The sequence below is a fragment of the Saccopteryx leptura genome, chromosome 2, assembly GCF_036850995.1.
Source record: "Saccopteryx leptura isolate mSacLep1 chromosome 2, mSacLep1_pri_phased_curated, whole genome shotgun sequence".
NCBI lineage: Eukaryota > Metazoa > Chordata > Mammalia > Chiroptera > Emballonuridae > Saccopteryx > Saccopteryx leptura.
This window is the reverse complement of record NC_089504.1, coordinates 234,684,936-234,703,663: the sequence shown is the minus strand read 5'-3', so window position 1 is coordinate 234,703,663 and position 18,728 is coordinate 234,684,936. Positions and strand designations below refer to the sequence as shown.

The 18,728-nt window shown below is 46.6% G+C and overlaps 1 protein-coding gene across 3 annotated transcripts in view; it reads left to right on the top strand.

Annotated features, from left to right (window-relative positions):
• The window catches only part of SEZ6L (seizure related 6 homolog like), a 162,869-nt gene extending 146,641 nt beyond the window's left edge, over window positions 1-16,228 (top strand). Inside the window, exons 13-17 of one of the 3 annotated variants that reach the window (XM_066370631.1) lie at window positions 4,046-4,240; window positions 5,993-6,025; window positions 8,342-8,450; window positions 10,296-10,398; window positions 13,176-16,228. In XM_066370631.1, the coding sequence (XP_066226728.1) occupies window positions 4,046-4,240; window positions 5,993-6,025; window positions 8,342-8,450; window positions 10,296-10,398; window positions 13,176-13,205 (470 nt within the window). In that variant the 3' untranslated portion in view covers window positions 13,206-16,228. Of the gene's footprint in view, window positions 1-4,045; window positions 4,241-5,992; window positions 6,026-8,335; window positions 8,451-10,295; window positions 10,399-13,175 lie in introns of all 3 variants that reach the window. The other 2 variants (XM_066370629.1, XM_066370628.1) reach the window with 2 other exon arrangements.
• Window positions 16,229-18,728: the final 2,500 nt, after the last annotated feature.

The window sequence follows — 18,728 nt, the reverse complement described above, 5'->3', positions numbered from 1 at the left end:
ATGACTCCTCAGGCTCCCATCCAGAAGACATAAACCACACTACCAAGAGTAATGAGGATATGAGGACTTTAGCGAGGCTTTTATGGATGGCTCTCCAGGGAAGCACTTGGGGATTCCCCAGGAGGCGCTGGCAGAGCCCATATGGCCAGACTGTGACCTTAGTAAAAGCTCCCATTGATGAGCTGTCCCCAGCGCCCTCACCTCAGCCAGCATGCCGGGCTCTAGCTGGTTTTCTGTCTTCATTTAGAAATCCCTGTGTCTGAGAAAGCAATAGCTCAAAGGCATCCACGATAGCACAGGGGATTTGAGCACAAGAAGGGTCCTTCGTTACAGCAGAACCATTGAATGCACAGGATTTGAAATCCAGCAGGTCCAGGTTTGCATCCGGCTCTGCCCCTTGCCAGCTATGTGACTTTGAATGAGCAGGTGTCCTCATCAAAAAGACTAGAAGAATGATTATGCCAACCATAAATATAAAAGCTCATAACAATGCGTCTAGCATATAACAAGTGCTCAGTTAACACTGTTTGCTAATTACCACTTAGTTTCTTTTTTTTTTTTAAGATTTTTTAATTTATTCATTATAGAGAGGGGGGAGAGAGAGAGAGAGAGAGAGAGAGAGAAGGGGGAGGAGCAGGAAGCATCAACTCCCATATGTGCCTTGACCAGGCAAGCCCAGGGTTTTTTGAACCAGCAACCTCAGCGTTTCCAGGTTGACGCTTTATCCACTGCGCCACCACAGGTCAGGCCATTACCACTTAGTTTCAATGTTGGGCTACACTGTAGCTGCTGCTGCTCCATGGGGTATATTAGAAATCAATTGTAGCAATAGCTAGTGAACCTGATTTTGAGCATTGTGCTCAACTGTGCTCTAAAAATGTACAATTTTTTTATAGTTAAAGAGGGGGAAAAGAATGAGAAAATAGAAACGAGGGCAGGTTTGTGATCAAGTCTACAAGACCATCAGTCTAACTCACTTGAATTTCTGGGAGAGAATGGGGTGGGGTCATATGGATTGCAATCAGAATTGCTTAAACCTTGGGCCAGGGGTGATTTTGCTCCCCAGGAGACATTCATCAATGCAATTTCTAGAGACATTTTTGGTTTTCACAGGAAGTGGTCAAGGGGTACTCCTGGCATCTAGTGGGTAGAGGCCAAGGATGCTGCTCAACCTCCTACAAGGCACTGGACAGCCCCCACCACCAAGAAGTACCCAGCCCAAAATGTCCTTAGCATCTAGGTTGAGAAAACCTACCTTAGATTATCTTATTTCAAACCGTGGTACATCCTCAGAGTGCAAATGTCATTGTTCAGCCGCGTTTCAGCTAAGGATGGGATCTTGGTCTAGTCCGTTTACTTAACATGCAGGAAACATGTAGTCCAGAGATGTGAAGTGATTCACCCAAGGTCACACAGCAGATTCAGGCCTCCAGTTTCAAATTCAAGTTACTTTGCATGTCACTCTCCTGCCATCTTCTGGGAGCTGAAGATAAGTACAACCACCTTCGAAAAAAGCTGGTTTCTGCCAGGAAAGAAATCCACATGAAATTTTTCTCAGACTTCTGATAGTTAGAGAGAATTCTGATCAAATCACAGCTCAGCCACTTCCTTCCCATGGGACCTTTCATGAGAGTCTCAGTTTTCTCATCTGTAAAATGGCCGCATGGTGGGGGGATTAACAGTGAATTTGGACCACCTGGCTTTGAAGCCTCTTTCTCCCATTAACTAGTTGAGGACACCCGGCAGTTCTGTGCTTTATTTGCTCAGATATAAATGTGGATGGTGATAGTGATATCTGTGCCTTGGGGTTATGATAATTAAATGAGTTCATAGGTATAAAACTCCAAATAGTGCCTGATACATAGGATGTTCTCTCTGTAAATATTGGCCATTCTGGTCAGTAATGTTACTGCTTTTAAGGATTTGGGGGAGGATTGGAAATAATATATGCAAATCCACTGCTACAAAATGAATGTTCAAATATTGTGGGAATTAATTAAATGATTTCTTTTTGTGGTTCTGAGCCCTAAACCCTTCAGCCCCAAAGCTATGGCTGAACTTTATAATCACCTGGGAGCTTTAAAAATAATATTCTAGGGGCTAATTAAATCAAAGTCCCTTAGGGCTGGAGGCACTGAATAGTCTAAGGGGGTTGTAGTGCAGCCAGGTGAGAACAGGTGAGGACGCCTCCCTTTATTTTTCTAATCTTACTGGTAACATCTTCCTTTACCTTCATGTCTAAAAATGTATCCTTTGTCATTTTTTCTGCCCCCCACCCCAAGCACGGGGTTGGCATCCAGAAAAGATTTGTGGAATACATGAGTGTTAAGTTACAGGAATGCAGGGGCCGTGTCTATTTTGTCCATCATCGTAGGTCCAAGGCCAAGAGCAGTGCCTGGCACATAAAAGATGCTCAGTAAATATTTGTTCTACTCCCTAACCTGTTAATTTATGAAAATGGAATTCCAGAAAATGTTGCGAGGAAATGCTTCTGAGTTACCATGGCCACCTGCTAGCCACTTTGCTACATTGCAGGTAACGCAGGTTAGCCCTAAGGCTCCCTTGTTCCCCTCCACCCAGGATGGAGGGAGGCAGCAGGGCCGTCCACCCCCCCTCCCCAGCCCGAGTCCTCCCTCTCCCAGCAGAGCATTGGGTCTCCCAGTTTCCTGTGGGAACCTCTCCCGACCTTCCCGCCCGTGACTGGGCCAGCTGAGGGTTGTCCTCCACGCTTCTCCTGGCACAGTCGTTACTGTGCTGGGCTGCGACCACATGACAGTCCCCGCCCCCTCGCCCACTGGACTCGAGTTCTGGGCAAATAAAACCATGTTTTTCTAGTTCACCGCTCTATACCTATCTCCTGGCACAGAGGGGCAGAGTAATATCTGCTGGACTAAAAAAAAAAATAGTGAACTCTAGACTCTGGGGGCTCATAAACTGTCGTGCATAGGCTGTGTGTCCCAAGGGGGCATTATATACACCACTGGTGGCACCAGAGTGGCTTGAGACAGTGCCCAGATTAACTTTCTCGGATCTTTTGTTTTTTAAGAAAATGAAAACTGTGATTTGAAATCTGTGGTGATAGAACCAATTTTTAAGGTGAAGCTAAATTGGATAGCATTATTTAAGTGGGAAATCAAATCAAAAGAAATTTTAAAAACATTTAGTAAATAATGGTACACTTGGTATACAAATATGACAGAAATTGTAACGGCCAAACAATCCGTGTCTGTTGGGTGCTCACGCTGCAGCTCACCTCACATGCCTGCACTCGTTTCATCTGCATCATAATGCTGTGAGACAGCCCACTGTAGAGATGAGGAAACTGAGCCTCAGAAACGTCAATATTTGGCTAATAGACAGAGGTTATTTATGATACTCCTACTGTATACCAGACCCTGAGCTTCAAGCAAGCTTTAACAGGCTCATTTCCAGTGAAGGAAACTTATATTAAATGATTAAATACAATACAGTATATTCAGTTCCAGGGTGGAGGGAGAATTGGAAAGACTAGTGACTGACTTAGGGGTCGAGGGCATCAGGGAAGGCTCCCTGGAGGTGGAGAAATGAGGACTGAGTATTGAAAGACAAGACTTACCCAGCGTGGGTGGTCAGGTAAGGTGTAAGGTGAGAAACAGAAGGACTGTTTTATAATTTAACACCACCATCCATCATTTATAGAGTATCTAGGACATGGCAAGAGCATTTTATATACCATTATCTTATTTAATCTTCCAAGCTTCTAGGAGACACTATTATTCCCATTTTACTGATAAGGAAACTGAGGCTCAGAGAGTCTATGGCCCTTGCTGGAGGTCACACAGCTAACTAGTAAGTAGGAGAACCAGGATTTTAACCCCTATCCCACAGCCTAGTACATTCCACCATGCCCACGTGTGAGCCCAGAGGCAGGAGAGAGAAGGTGAATGTGATGAACGGGAACCAGTTTCACGTGGGGGAGAACGTTGCTGAGGCCGGCCAAGCCAGACCCCGCCGGCTCTGGGTAGGGATCCCGTCTCACCAGCACTCCTTTTGGCTTGCATTTCAGCGGAAGAGTCCCTGGCATGTGACAACCCAGGATTGCCAGAAAATGGGTACCAAATCCTGTACAAGCGGCTCTACCTGCCAGGGGAGTCCCTCACCTTCATGTGCTACGAAGGCTTTGAGCTCATGGGCGAAGTGACCATTCGATGCATCCTGGGACAGCCATCCCACTGGAATGGGCCTCTGCCTGTTTGTAAAGGTAAAGAAACCTACTCAAAACACGGGGACAGAGGGACCCAGAGGTGTCAGTGTCAGGACTGGCTTGCGGGGGTTCTGAATCTGTTTCACAAAGCTGAGCTGCTGCATTTTATTAAATCGAAGATACCACCGTTACTTTCCTGTGCTGCTGAGAAAGGGAAAAAAATAGTACCAATTAAACTCTGACACGATGCTGTCGCCTTGCTTAGCATTTTTATTTTGCTTACTATGAGAGCCAACCTGGATTGTGATCATAAAGGAGAGCCCTTCCGTTTTTGACTCCTGTTTCAGCAACATGGCTTAAACGTTTCCCGCCTCCTGCACCCCCCTCCTCACAACCACTTGGCTCCCAAGGATTCCAGGGCTCCAAGAAAGTAAGCACTTAGACACATTGAGCAATATAGCAGAAACTAAGCTCTTTAGTATCATGTGAACTGAGAAATAATTTAATATGAAAACTGATTGAAGTCTGGTTTAATTAAACAGACCTGGCTGTAAAGTTATTACCATATCTGGCATAGATCGACCAGGATCTAAAGTAGCCACACCTTCGTGGACCTGGGTCCCCTAGTCTGGTATGGCACCTACAGGGCCTCTCTGGTGCTCACAGCTTCCACGGACACCATCTCCCTAACCCTGAAGCTCTCTTCGGTTTGAACCTCCCTGCTTTTTTTTGGTTGAGGTCCAACGTCTTTATTTGAGATTGGGAGGAGCTTTTAGGTTAACAGCATTTAGTTAGTTAATTAGTTAGCTAGTTTTTTCTAACGGTTTTGTTTTCATCACATTGTAATGATGAAAATCAGAGAGCAGCTTTGACCAAGGCACTAATTGGGAAGTCTCGGTATTAGGTAAGACATGGCTATAGCTTGTGCATTGGTAGGACCACCTTCCACCCCTTTATCATGCAATCATTTTATCTAAACCTTCACTCTGAGGTTTTGCAGCCTTGAAACCCATCCGTGTGGGTGTGGGTATATTTTTGTGCTCAGCTACCATGATGACGTTGGTGGCAAAGCATAGAGATGCCAACCCCCATCATTTTGAACTCCCTGGAAAGTTTTATGGGGAATATAGGGAAATGAATGAATTCCAGAGCGTTCTAGTCTGTGGTGTTGAATGATCGAAAATAGTTTTGCAGAGAGTATAAGTCTTAGAAAAGTTCACATAAATATGTGTTTCAAAGCAGAGAAACAGTTTCACCTCTGGCTGGACTTGGGATTTTGTCTTGACCGTCACCGTTCATCAGCCTTTGGTCTACCTGTAGACCCTAAAAAGACTATTCCCACGTTGTTAAGAGCAGAGGCTAGAGAAAGTCAAGCAGTCCAGGTTTAAATCCTGCCTCTATCCCTTGGAAGCTGTGTGATGTCAGAGAAGTCCCTTCACGTCTCTGATCCTCTGCTCATCTGTCAAGTGGGAATGATAACAGTATCTACCTAACGAGATTGTTGTGAGGGTTAAATGAGCAACAATGTGTAAAGCTCTTGGCATGGTGCCTGCCGTACAGTGAGTGTTCAGTCATTCTTCATTGAGTATTGTCGCCCTTGTTTCTGTTATATCTATCTTATCTTGTCTCAGAAACTTGAGGAGGGAAAGCGTTCAGGCACTTTCACTAATTACTGTAGCCCAAGAGAAATAAAACAAACCCCCAACTTCGGGAAAGCGCAGCACGGGCTTTTGTCCCTATCCTTTTGGCCTCGTAACACGCACAATGAATTCACCTGACACTGACCCATGCTTTCTGTTTCTCTTTCAGTGAATCAAGACAGCTTTGAACACGCCTTAGAAGGTGAGTTCCATCGTGACAAAATACATTAAATCACGCTAATAGCATAGAACAGGAGCAAGTCCTAAACTAACCTGGGCCAGATCCTTACCAAAAGATAAAATAAACAAACAAAAAGAAATCTTCCCTCACCCTGCTAAAGATAATTTCAAAACATGGGAGATGGTAAAGAAAAAATGGTTGAATTTACAATTTATGGTCCTACCTAGGACCTGAAAAGGGTCTGTTGCCAGTTCTGTTCATGGGATAAGAAAACCTGAGGTTCCTTCTGCCTGACAAAGGCGTCACCCTGTTGTAGAAGTTTTCAGCCACAGAGCAATCTTTGGTGACGCCAAAGCCAGTGATATCTGCCCTCCTATGCTCAGCGCCCTGGATTCGGGAGGGAAACGTTGGCTCCAGGAGACTCTCTGTGGTCTGTTCTTCCCTTGGTCTACTCTTCCCTGACGTATCTGTCCCTGTACCTTCCTGTTCTCTGCTCTCCTTTTATTAGGAATTTCCCAGTAAGGTTGATGAATGTGCAGGAGATGCCAAAAGCTATCTAGGATGCTTTTTGTTTCGTTTCCCTTTTGTGGTTCCCTCCCTTTCCGACCCCTTTCATACATAAAACATCACCCAGGCGATGGCGCCGGGAAAATATAAAATGTATTGTTTTGTTTTGTTTCAAGTTGTAACCAATTAAGCGGCTTTAATAATGATTTTTGGAGTCATTTAACTTTCTGGCAATAAGTCGTTCACTGAGAACCTGGGGCTGTGGGAATTACAGGGCATTAGTCAGTCTTCCTTGTAATGGATGACATTTTAATCCAAGCAGGCAGAGCCAGGACTCAAGCGCAAGTGCAGCAAGAGAGCACATTATTAGTCACTTCGCTGGGGAGAGAGAGGATATTTCGTGGTGTTAGTGTCTTTCAAGCTAACTCTTTTCTGCCTTTTGCCAACCAGTGAACCATGAGATTGTCTCGAGGTTTGGGGTTGCTCAGAGACTACAGCACCATTGTAATGACTTGTGCTCACGCATGTATTGCGGGTGTTAAGGTCGCGATGGCGGACTCTGTAGAGTGGCAGTTAATGAGTTATAAATTGGCGTGCAGCTGAGCTCTGGTGGACATGGCCATGGATGGTGGCAGAGGGAACCTAGAGGCCAAGTGTCTCAAAGACATGTGGGGTCTCCTTCAAGCTGTGCTGGGAAAGCACCCCCAACCCCCACAACAGCTGTTGGGGTTCTTGTGACTTCCAAGGATATTGGAAGGTAGCAGGAGGCTCCAGGTGAAGCCAAGAGAAAGTGCAGCCATGGCCTCTGAGAATCAAAATTGGGTCTTCACAGTTGGGGTACCACCAGGGTGTGCAGTCCTGAGAGCTGGCCCAGCTGCCCAGCGCCCTCTCCTGGAGGGGGGCGATAAGGCAGCTCTGGGAGGGGCCTGCCATTCTGGCTACAACAGGCTTCCTCCTCTCCACTCCATGGAATGTCAAGCAAATCTGCCTTTCGAGGAAGCACATTTGGGATGTCTTTAAGTCTTCCCTTGAATTGGACTTTAACCAGATTTCAGCTGTATTCCCCATCAAAAAATAATGGGCATGGTATGACCAGAATTAAAAGTGTACTTCTTGGCTCTGGCCAGTGGCTCAGTGGATAGAGCATCAGCCCGAATTTGATTGCTGGTCAGGGCACATAGAGAAGCGACCATCTGCTTCTCTCTCCCTCCCCCCCCCTCCTTCTCTCCCTCTTCCTCTCCTGCAGCCAATGGCTCAGTTTGTTCGAGCATGGCCCTGGACACTAAGGTTAGCTCAATTAGTCTGAGTACATCAGCTTCAGATGCTAAAAATAGCACAGTATTTGAGCATCAGCCCCAGACATGGTTGCTAAGTGGATCCTAGTCGGGGCACTCCTAGTCAGATTGCTCCTTTTACCATTATGTAGTGACCTTCTTTATCCCTTACTATAGCCTTTGTTTTAAAGTCTATTTTGTCAGATATAAGTATTGCTACCCCAGCTTTTTTTTTCATTTCCATTTTCCCCGACTAGATAAGCCTGTCTCACTATCTCCCCTCCTCTCACTTAAAAAAAAGTGTACTTCTCTAGCCCCTATGACCATCCCACCCAAGGATGGGTATGGTCTTGGTTGCAAAAAACCAGCACTGACTCCTCTAGTCTCTGTCTCTTTTCCCCTCGGAGATGGTCCTCCAATGGCTAAGTCTCTGTGTCATCAGTTGTTTGAGTGGGTGCAGGACTGGGAGGGTGGGTGCTCACCTGGGAGCCAGGTACCCATGTGGGCTGAGGACATGCAACATGAGGGCCTCACTGGCTTTTGTGTTTAGTAGCAGAAGCGGCAGCTGAGACATCGCTGGAAGGTGGCAATATGGCATTGGCTATCTTTATCCCTGTCCTCATCATCTCCTTACTGGTGGGAGGAGCCTACATTTACGTCACCAGGTAGGGAGCTGCCAGGGTGGGGGGCTGCCATCCACTCAACCACTAGTGTACTGAGGGCTGGGCATTTCACCTCTGAACCTCAGGGTCTCCTCCTGGGGACAGTGGCGTGACAGAAGGAATGATGTGATTCAACTCAACAAGGAATAAATATTTATATTGGAGACCTACCAACCCTCCATGGTCGGAGGGCTGAGCTTGCAGCAACCGATAAGACAGATATCACCATACCTGACCTCAAGGAGCTGTGGTTTGATGGGAGAGATGTATATTTCACATCGCCAGGCATACCAACCCATTCATTCCATTGTTCACGCACTCATTCTTTGATTGATTGATGGATTCATTCATTCATTCATTCATTCACTTACTCAACAACCAGTCTAATGTATACCAGATACTGTCTCGGGTGTTTGGTGAAAAAGGAAGGTATTCAACCATGGCTAGGATAGTCACTAATTCATTCAAATTCACAATTATTGAGCACCTACTATGTGTCAGATAGTTTTCTAAACTCTAGAGTAAAAAAAAAAAGACAAACCCTGAAGGAAATCTTTGCCCTCATAGGGCTCAGGTTCTATGGGTGAAAATAGACCCTGGTACATAAAAAGGACGTAGTACTTTAGAAGAGAGAAAAAGAAAGCCAGGAAGGGAGCAAAAGGGAGCTAGGATAAGTGCAGTGGTTTCACCTTTAATGGAACAGGGAGAAGAGGCCCCATGGAGAAATGACATTTGAGTAAAAACTGGAAAGCAATGCAAAAGTCAGCTATGCAAATATCTGGGATAAGAGGATTCCAGGCAAAGAAACAGCATGTGCAAAGGCCCTGAGGCAGGTGTTTGACTGATATAAATTTTCCCTGCCCTCATGGAGCTCACAGTCTAGCAGGGGGAGAGGGAAAACACACAGGTTACAATACACTGAGATAAACACAGTGAAAGGAAGAATGTGGTAACAGCAGAACCACCTTTCAATAGGTGGTCAGGCAGGCTACTCAGAGGCAGCACCATATTAGGAAGTGTTCAATAAATGTTCATTATTGTTGTTGCTCTTTGCATGAAAGAGGGACTTGTATCACTTTTCAGGTGAAAACAAATGAAACCCCACCCCCTCTGTGGTCAGGGAGGTACCGACCTTTAGTTACCACTGTCTGGGTTAGAGTTGAGAGCAATTATGATTTCAGCCTTCACCGCACTTGGATTCCCACCTGTCAGAACCTATTTCCACACGTCCTCCTTGTCATTCGTGGAGGTGCCCGTGCTCAGAAAGTGGCCCTAAATCTAGCCCATAGACAGCAATTTTAAACTAGTGTGCCACAAGAATTTTTAAAACGTGCAATACCCAACTATTTTAGTCAGGGGCACTGACCTCTTTTTCTTTAGATCATCAAACAAAAAAATGACAACAGCCAACATCACAATAGTTATCTGGTATGCATGCCGTAAATATATAGGCCATGTAATAGAATTGCATCTTATTGGTCACGTTGCATAATAAACTTGCATCTGATTGGTTAATTCTTGGTACCAGAAATCCTTATATCCAAGGGTAGGCACCTGATTTTTTTAAAAGTCACTTTGGAGCAAAAACTGCAGGTGATTACTATCGTATTTTTTTTTTTCTAAATCGATCAAAATTATACCCTCTTTGTCAGATCAGCAAAATATACCTTTTTTTTTCTTTTTTTCTTTTTTTTTTTTTTTTTTTTGCGTGCCATGGGATTTTAATAATTAGTTTCTATGTGCTATGCAGTGGATGAAGAAGGTTGAAAATCGCTGCCCATCAGTATTGTAAGGTCTCTCCTGGTCCGGGAGAAGTAACTTCTCTCTCCTTTGTTGTCTCTTCTCCAGGTGTCGCTATTACTCCAACCTCCGCCTGCCCCTGATGTACTCTCACCCCTACAGCCAGATCACCGTGGAGACCGAGTTTGACAACCCCATTTATGAGACAGGGGTGAGTTGGTCTCTCCTCTCTCCCGGGTTCCCCCCTCCTTGGATGCTCTGAATTCGCCGACGTCAAAACAGAAGGTTTCTTTTCCTTCTGCTCACGGTGCCAGTAGCAGAAAAGCATGGCCAGTGGCCTAGTCTCATCCCCACCCTGACCCTTATGGAGCTAACTGCTGAGAGAACCCAGCTCTCTTTGCAAGCTGATGACAGGCCTGTCACACTGTTGTTCCCTGTTGGCAGAAGGATCACAGAAAGAAGGGACTGCACCAGATAGATGCCCATGGAGAGACGGCTGAGATGAGTCCGAGCCCACAGGTAGCCTGGCAGCAACAGGCACCATTCCCACACATTTTATTGAGCTCCCCACCTTAATGAATGGCGGTGGGGAGCATTCCTACACATTTGAGTGGCAGGCCTTGTGTTGGGTACTAGGAATGCAGTCATGAACCAAATAGACATGACCTGGCTATTCATGAGCTTCTAGTCTTGCAAAGGTGACAGATATCACTAAGAACAATGATAATGTGTCGTGGGCTGAGCACCTTAAATGCGTGATCTCCTTGAATCCTTGCAACTGTGTGTGATAGATTCTGTAGTTATCTTCGCTTGACTCCTGAGAATAACGAGGTTCAGAAAAAGTGATTTGGCTGAGGGTACACAGCCCCAGAAGGCACAGCCTGGAGCCAGGATGCAAACTCTACCTGGTACCATTAATCATTGTAGTATCCTACCTCCCTTCACCCTCAAACAATCAAATGAATATCTTGATTGCAACAGGTCATTATGTTTAAGGACCATGAAAGAAATTAGGGTGCTATAAGGGTGTGTGATGGGGGAAGGCATCGTTGATACAGTGATATAAAACTAAGACATGTAAGGTGGGTAGAACTTAGATGGTGGTTATAGAAGATGCCAGGGAGAAGGGAGAGCCCATGCAAAGGTCCAGAGGCACATAGGAGAAACCAGAAGATTGGACATGACTTTGTAAAACCACAATCCTTCAAATTCACTGTGTGATGATCTACAATCATCTCCCAATATTTGGGGAACATAAACTTGCCTTGTTCCTTGTCCCTACTAATGTTCCCTTACCCCCCACCCCATTCACCTTCCTCTGACCTCCTGTGTTGGTTATTGATTGATGTGTGGCAATTCTATTGCAAATTGAGGAGCCTAAAATATCACCCATTTGTTATCTCATGGATATGGATTCTGTAGCTCAGTAGTCCAGACACAGCTTAGCTGGGTCTCTGCTCATCAAGTGTCAGTCGGGGCTGTGGTCTCAGCTGAGGCTTGACCAGGGAAGGACCCACTTCCAAGCTCACATGGTTGTCGACAGCATTTAGTCTCTTGCAGGTTGTTGGACCAAGGGCCTCAGTTTCTTGCAATCTGTCATCTAGCGGCCGCCTTTGCTTCCTTCCCACATGGCCTTCTCCATAAAGCTGCTCCCATCAAGGCAGCTTCTTTCTCCAAAGCCAACGAGAAAGAGAGAGAGTATCCTTGCCAGATGGAGGTCACAGCCTCATGTAATACAAAACACAGAGGTGGCATCCTAGGATCTTCGGGCTGTATTCTTTTGGTTAGAAGCAAATTGCAGGTCCTGCCCGCATGTAAGGGGAGGGAATCACACAAGGATGTGAATACAGGAGGTGGAGATCATGGGGTCAAACTTATAGTCTGCCCCCTACATTCCCATATCCCATGAAGCACAGACCTTCTTGCATATCTGTGTTGACACAGCAGACACCGTGGACTTCCATGAAAGCACATGACAGCAGCCTCTTCCAGGGCACATCCTGTGACTACTTACCATATTGCCCCATGTATAAGACGCACCTTAATTTGGGGGCCCAAAATTTGGAAAATAAATGTATTATATAAAGTTATTGAACTCGTTTTATTCATCATAAAATTCATACAACTCCTCATCACTGTCAAAACTCCCATCCATTGGCTTGTTCTCACTGTGTGTGATGACAAATCACTGTCTTCATACATTGCCTCGTCCTCAGTTCCATCAATGGCATTTGAAATGCCACAACCACTGTGTAAGATGCACCCAGTTTTTAGACCCCAAGTTTTTTGGAAAAGGGTATGTCTTATACATGGGGAAATACAGTATATCTCCCTGCTCCTCAGCCCCAGGGACCTGGAAATATTACATACGCCCCATAAATATTACAGAAATTAAACTAGTTGCTACCCATATATTGTAGTCATTTTTAATATGACACTGGTAAGAGCTCGTGTGTTATTTTGCATTCCATGTAGTTTGTTTCCAAATCCCTAAAGGACAAGCTGATGAAACCAGACCTTGTTAATACGTATTAGTATAGTATATCAGTTACTTAGCACCATAATCATGCTGTGTAACAAACAATCCCAGAATTCAGTCACGCCAAACAACACACTAATTTGCTCATCCGTCTATGGGGCAGTGTTTTCAGCTACTTTCAGCTGTGCTCACTCACACACCTAGGATTATCTAGTCATTGGCTGGGGGACCGAGCACTGTGCCCCGTGTCCTTCATCCCTCTGCTGGGACTAAAGGCTGTCGAAACAGAAGGGCAGGGCCCAGGCAGAAACAAACAAGTGCTTTCCAAGCCCCTCTTGTGTCCCACTTCCTTATAACCCATTGGCTAAAGCACATCAGGGTCAGAGCGGAGGGCCCTGCAAGTCACACGGCCAGTGTTGTGGACTTGGGGAGGGATGAAGCGCTGGAACCATCCGTGTGTCACTCTACCACGCAGCGCTTTGACAGGTCTGCCCTTCTCTCTCTCACAGGAAACCAGAGAGTACGAGGTGTCCATCTAAAGAGACCCATGCTCAGAAGGGAACTTACGGATATGAACTCAAAGACAACCTCCTCGAGCAACTCATCCAGAACGTATGGCATTTGATTGGGAAAAAAAGAAACGAAACAGAAAACCCCAGAGTGTCGGCTGTCTTTTCCTTAGACTCTTTATTGAAGACTTACTGTTTTCTTCACTGTATTTATTATATTTAAAATTGCAACAGGTGTGGTTGGACGCACTGCCGCTGCGGTCAGATTCGTGGTACAGCCTCGGTCAACGCTCAAGGCGGGTGGAAGGCCTACAGGCCGCGGACGCAGGAGCGGAGCGGGGAGGCGGGAGCAATCGAGTTCCTCCCATCGGCGATGCCCTTGTCTGGCCGCAGCCGACTGCACGCATCTCTGAGATCCAGGCCCGCGGTGTTGTTAGTGCACATCTAAGCCCCCAGATGACGTTGGGACGGGTATTTTGTTGTTGTTGGATTAGCTTGGGTTGGAATTTCACACGGATACTGAAACAGGCCTGCTCCCAAACAGATCTCGTGCTCCCCGCCCGGTTTCCGATTTCCGCAGCTTCGGGGAGGTCCTGCCACACCCCCTCCCCACCTGGGTCCTTCCGAAGGCGGCAAAGGCGTCCCATAGACTTTCTTTCTCTCTTAACCGAGCCTCCCTGGGCGCTGGCAAGATAAGAACACGTTTCCTTTCTAGGAGAGTGCTTATTTATGACAAAGAAAAGTATTCAGAAAGGGTGGTGGCTTTGGGAGTTCTGATGACGCCTCAGGCGAGGGGGGGGACACTGGTGGAGGGAATCGCGTTAATAAAGCGTTTTCCTCCGCCGCCCCTTCCGCGACGAAGGGGCGGGTCATTCCTGCTGCCAGTACCGGCAGCAAGGCCGCCCTCAAGCGGGGGTCACAGATCCGCAGCCTCGGGAGGCAGGGGCAGCTTCCTCCGCGGTTGTAATGGAGGGGAAGGTACCGTGTCCTGAAATCAGGGGGTGGGCTCTGCTTTCCTCCTGGGGCGCTGGAATGCCTGAGCCCTCAAAATAGGGGAGACTCACGTGCCCTGTTTCTCTGAAAGCTGTATCTTGAGATATTTGCAATCTAGTATTCCAGGGGAAAGGAGGATCCTGTGAGAAGACCCTGCTGTTCTAGTCTCTGAAGCTCTGTCCAGATGTTGGACAGTGGGGTGAATGCTGACATGACCATGGAGGGCCCTGCATCGCGTGATTCAAACATGAATGAGGACAGCAGGGGGAATTCCAGGGCAGGAAGGAACTCAGAGCACCTTATTAATCCCGTGAGCGTCCTTGTATTTTATTGGGATCATTTCTTCCCAGCCCAGTGGGACTGGTGAGTGTGTCACTATGGAGGACGATCCTGGTCTAAATACAGGTATACAGAAAAGGCGGAGGGTGAGGAGGTGCGGAAGGAAGAGTAAGTACGTGCAAGGCAGAGTCACCTCCCCGCACTGCCGGTCCCCACCCTAGTGGCAGTGATGGTTCAGAGGCACACAGGTCCAGTCCTTTCTGAGTTCTTCTTGACTCCCACCCATGCTCTCTAGAATTGTTTTGAATTGTCTGGTTTTCAAAAAAGAAGACATTTCTGGCCGCCACACCCTCGGCAGAAGGGCTGGGCGTCCATATTTCAGTAGCTTGTTTTGGAAATGTCCGGAACAGCATAAGGTAGGTATACACATGCACATACCCTCCTCCCAACAAGGAGCTTGGACCTCACTCTGTGTTGGAGGTCCGAGGCTGGAATATTTCCCTTCTGCCAGAAAAGCTACCCTCTTTAAGGTGCGCACGCTTTGGATGGAAAAACCCCAGAGAGTCGCACAGCAAGAGATGAGGAAAGGCTGTTTTCCAGCCGCCCAGAGCCCACCCCACTCTCTGAAAGGACCAGAGAAGAAACGTTCTGGACCATTAGCGAGCAAGGTCATGTTCGGAGAAAGACCAACAACACAAATAACATAACCTTTATTTTAAAAGGCAGAATTCCAATCTTGGCTTTTATCGTCTATGGGATGATTGTTCTTACCCTAACCCTGGGGCATCTGGAAAGAAGAACGCTATCAATGATTCTTAATTTTAGAACACGCTGCGGTCCTGTGGAGAAACTAACCCTTTGCCTTTTCATCAAGACTGACCACGTGTAAAATCTTGATTCTAACCTCGTCCCTGAAAATGAGTCAGGCCACGTGGCCCAGAGATCCTTCTTAGTTATTGGAGGGAGAGAAATAAGGTGTTGATTTTTTCCCCCCTAGGATACAGATGTCTTAGTTCTGTCTTAGTAGCACAGCGCCTGTAACCGTATTTTAAAAGTTTGTTTTTGCCGAAAGGTGGGTTGTGCAAGCTTGACCATGTACAGTGTGATGGAAAAGACAGGTGGGTGTCTCTTTTTCTTTCTGGGTGTTTATTTGTAACGTGTAAAGGTAAAGAAATAATCAGAGGAGTGCCAGAAAGGTACTAGGCACCTCATTTCAGTTCATCCATGTCTGTTTTTATAAAGATCAATGTTCAAACCCATTGGGATGAAATATTTTTGAACAGGACAGAACCTAGAGAAACTCGAGACCGGGTGGAACCTTCCGACAAGCCGCTCTTTGTTTTTAAAACAGTGGGGACACACGTTTACAGAGATTCCGAGCTTCAGAGAACGCATGTGATGGCGTGTGTTACGTGCTCATTCATCCAAGCTGCGTCTGTCAGCTAGCACCCTGTGCCCTACAAGTGCGCACGCTCCACTCTCTTCAGCTTGGAGCTCATCCTTTTGCTATGTTGGTGGGGGAGGGATGGGGGATGTAGAATTATTTAGCCAACATAAGTATTCTGGTCGCCCTTTGATGGCCATCCTTACTTCGTTCCATAGACATGCTTTGAATATGATGTTTTCAAGTCAGCGCCTTGGAGAGCCTACAGAAGCTCAGGCTGATTGCTTTAGAAATGCCAAACAGGCCTGCAGGGAGCAAAGTGGCCATGCCATCAGGATGGTTGTGGAAGCGGAAGGGACTTGGCGGATACATGGGTAGATTTAGACTGGGCATGAGCCTTGGGCAAAATTGACCTTTCTTTGGGGCGAGTCCAAAGATTACGACTTTCCTATGCCCTTAAGTGGTCGTGATGGTTCATTTGAATTGTTCAGCAGCACCCCCTCCCCAAAGGTAGGCTTTCTCCTGGGATGTTTTCATTTTCATTTGATCCCCAAACAGAATAAAGAGCAAAACCAACTTTCTAAGCTAGAATAATGAAATCAAGTCATTTTCCACTTTGTATATATTGATGCTAATAAAACAAATGAAAAAAAAAAAAAAAGAGTCAAATCAGTGGAGGTTTTCGTTACAAACACTCCGGGCTGGCACCAAGGGGGATGCTTCCGGGTCAGAGGACTGGGTTGGGGGAACACCTACCAAAACTTTAAATGCCAGGACAGGGCTGCCAACTTGGGGATGGTCTGGGGAAAGTTTGGGACAAGAGCACTGCCATCATCCTTCCTGGCCTAGTCAGCTCAGGTCACCATGACGACATACCATAGAGGGGGGGGTGGTAAACAACAGATGTTTACTTCTCACAGTTCTAGAAGCTGAAAAGTTAAGGTCAGGGTGCCGGCCATTCAGTTCCTGACAAAAGTTCTCCTCCTGGCTTGTAGACGATGTCCTCACATGGCAGAGAGAAACAAAATAATCTTTCTGCTTCCTTCCTCCTTCCTCCTCCTCCTTCCTCCTCCTCCTTCTTCTCTTCCCTTCCTTCTTTCCTTCCTTCCTTCCATCCTTCCTTCCTCCTTGCCTTCCTTCCTTCCTCCCTTCCTCTTTCTTCTTCTCCTCTTCCCCCTCCTTTTTCTTCTAAGGCCACACTCCTATCGGATTAGGGCCTCACTCTTATGAATTAATTTAATCTTAATTCCTTCCTAAAGGCCCTGTCTCCAAATACAGTCCCACCAGGGATTGAGGCTCCTGCACATGAACTTGGGAGTTGGGGCTCACTTCATTCCACAGCACTCTTTCCCTGCCTCTCCCACCCCCACCCCCGCCCATTCATGGCCTTCTCACGCGGAACACAACACATATTCATTCCACCTCAACAGTGCCAAAAGTCTCTAACTCATTTCAGCATCAACTCTAAAATTGAAAGTCTCATGGGCCTGACCTGGCGGTGGTGCAGTGGATAGAGCCCATTAACTAGGAGGTTGAGGACCCAGGTTTGAAGCCCCGAGGTTGCTGGATTGAGTGCAGGCTCACCAGCTTGAGTGCAGAGTCGCCAGCTTGAACGTGGGATCATAGACATGACCCCAGGGTTACTGTCTTGAGCCCCAGGTCACTGGCTTGAGCAAGGGGTCACTTGCTCTGCTGAAGCCGCCCTGAGGAGGAGCTTCACAGGTGGGTGTGGGGCTGTATCAGTCATGGGCCTGTCACTCAATCCATTATGGAATGGAGGACATTCTGAGGAAGGACAGATGTGGTGAAAAAAGAAGGTGGACAGTCAGAGTGCGCCCAGGGTGCCTTCAAAAACCAAGATTCTGGTTCCCAGACCTGGACACCCTAGAAGTTTCAAAGAATAGTGAACAGAGCTTCCTGTGAGACCACAACGCACTCTCACTGGGAGATGTGCTTGGGACAAACTGGCCAGGATGGACATCCCTGGGCCAGGAGAGCAAGAGGACCACAAAGCAGAGACCAAAGAGGCCCCTGCCCAGACAACACAGTAACAACAACAACAATAATAGCTGACATTGATTGGCTGCTTGCTATTCCTTTTTGGGGTTGTTTTTTTCTTTTTACATTTTAAATACACTGTTTATTTTAGAATAGTTTTCAATTTCCTAGCTATTTGATGCACTTTAATATCTCATTTACTCCTGTGTGTAAAGCAAGTAATATTATTCTCCTTACAGATGTGGCATCTGAGGCTCAGAGAGGCTGAGTCACTTGCCCAAGGTCACACAGCTGGGACACGAGGGAATGGGAACCAGGAGGTCAGTGTCAAGGGCAGGAATGACTGAAGGCCACCCTCAAGCAGTATTACCTCCTCCCAGAGCACCCAGAACTAACACAGGCTCTTTTAGCCTGGGGACACCTCAAACACAGGGAGTCTGTCTCATTTGGCATTTGTCCTGGGAGCTGTTTAGACGGGTTCAGTCGAGGTTAAGAGCTGGAATTCTGAGTCTGAATCTTGACTCAATCAGTGACTAGCAGCTTATTGAGGTGAGGAGTCCAAGGGCAAGAGAGGAAAACACCTTCATATATCACTGCAGAGGTCCCCAACACAAGGTCTCTACATCCCCACAAAAAAAAGAGAGAAAAAGTAACCAAGAGTCTGAAGTATATATGATAGAATGTTGGGGTAGGCACTAAAAAGTGCCCGTCCAATACCCGTTTCCCTTCTCTTTGCTAACAGAATCCCCGTTTTGTTCACAGCAACAAAGAACCCATCCTAAACAATGGGTCGTGGCTGAGTTCAGTTATGATCATCCTGTTACCCATTTTCCCAGCTTCCTTTGCTGCTAGGGTAGATCCTACGTCTCCCTCTGATCATTGAGCCTGAGCAGCAGCTG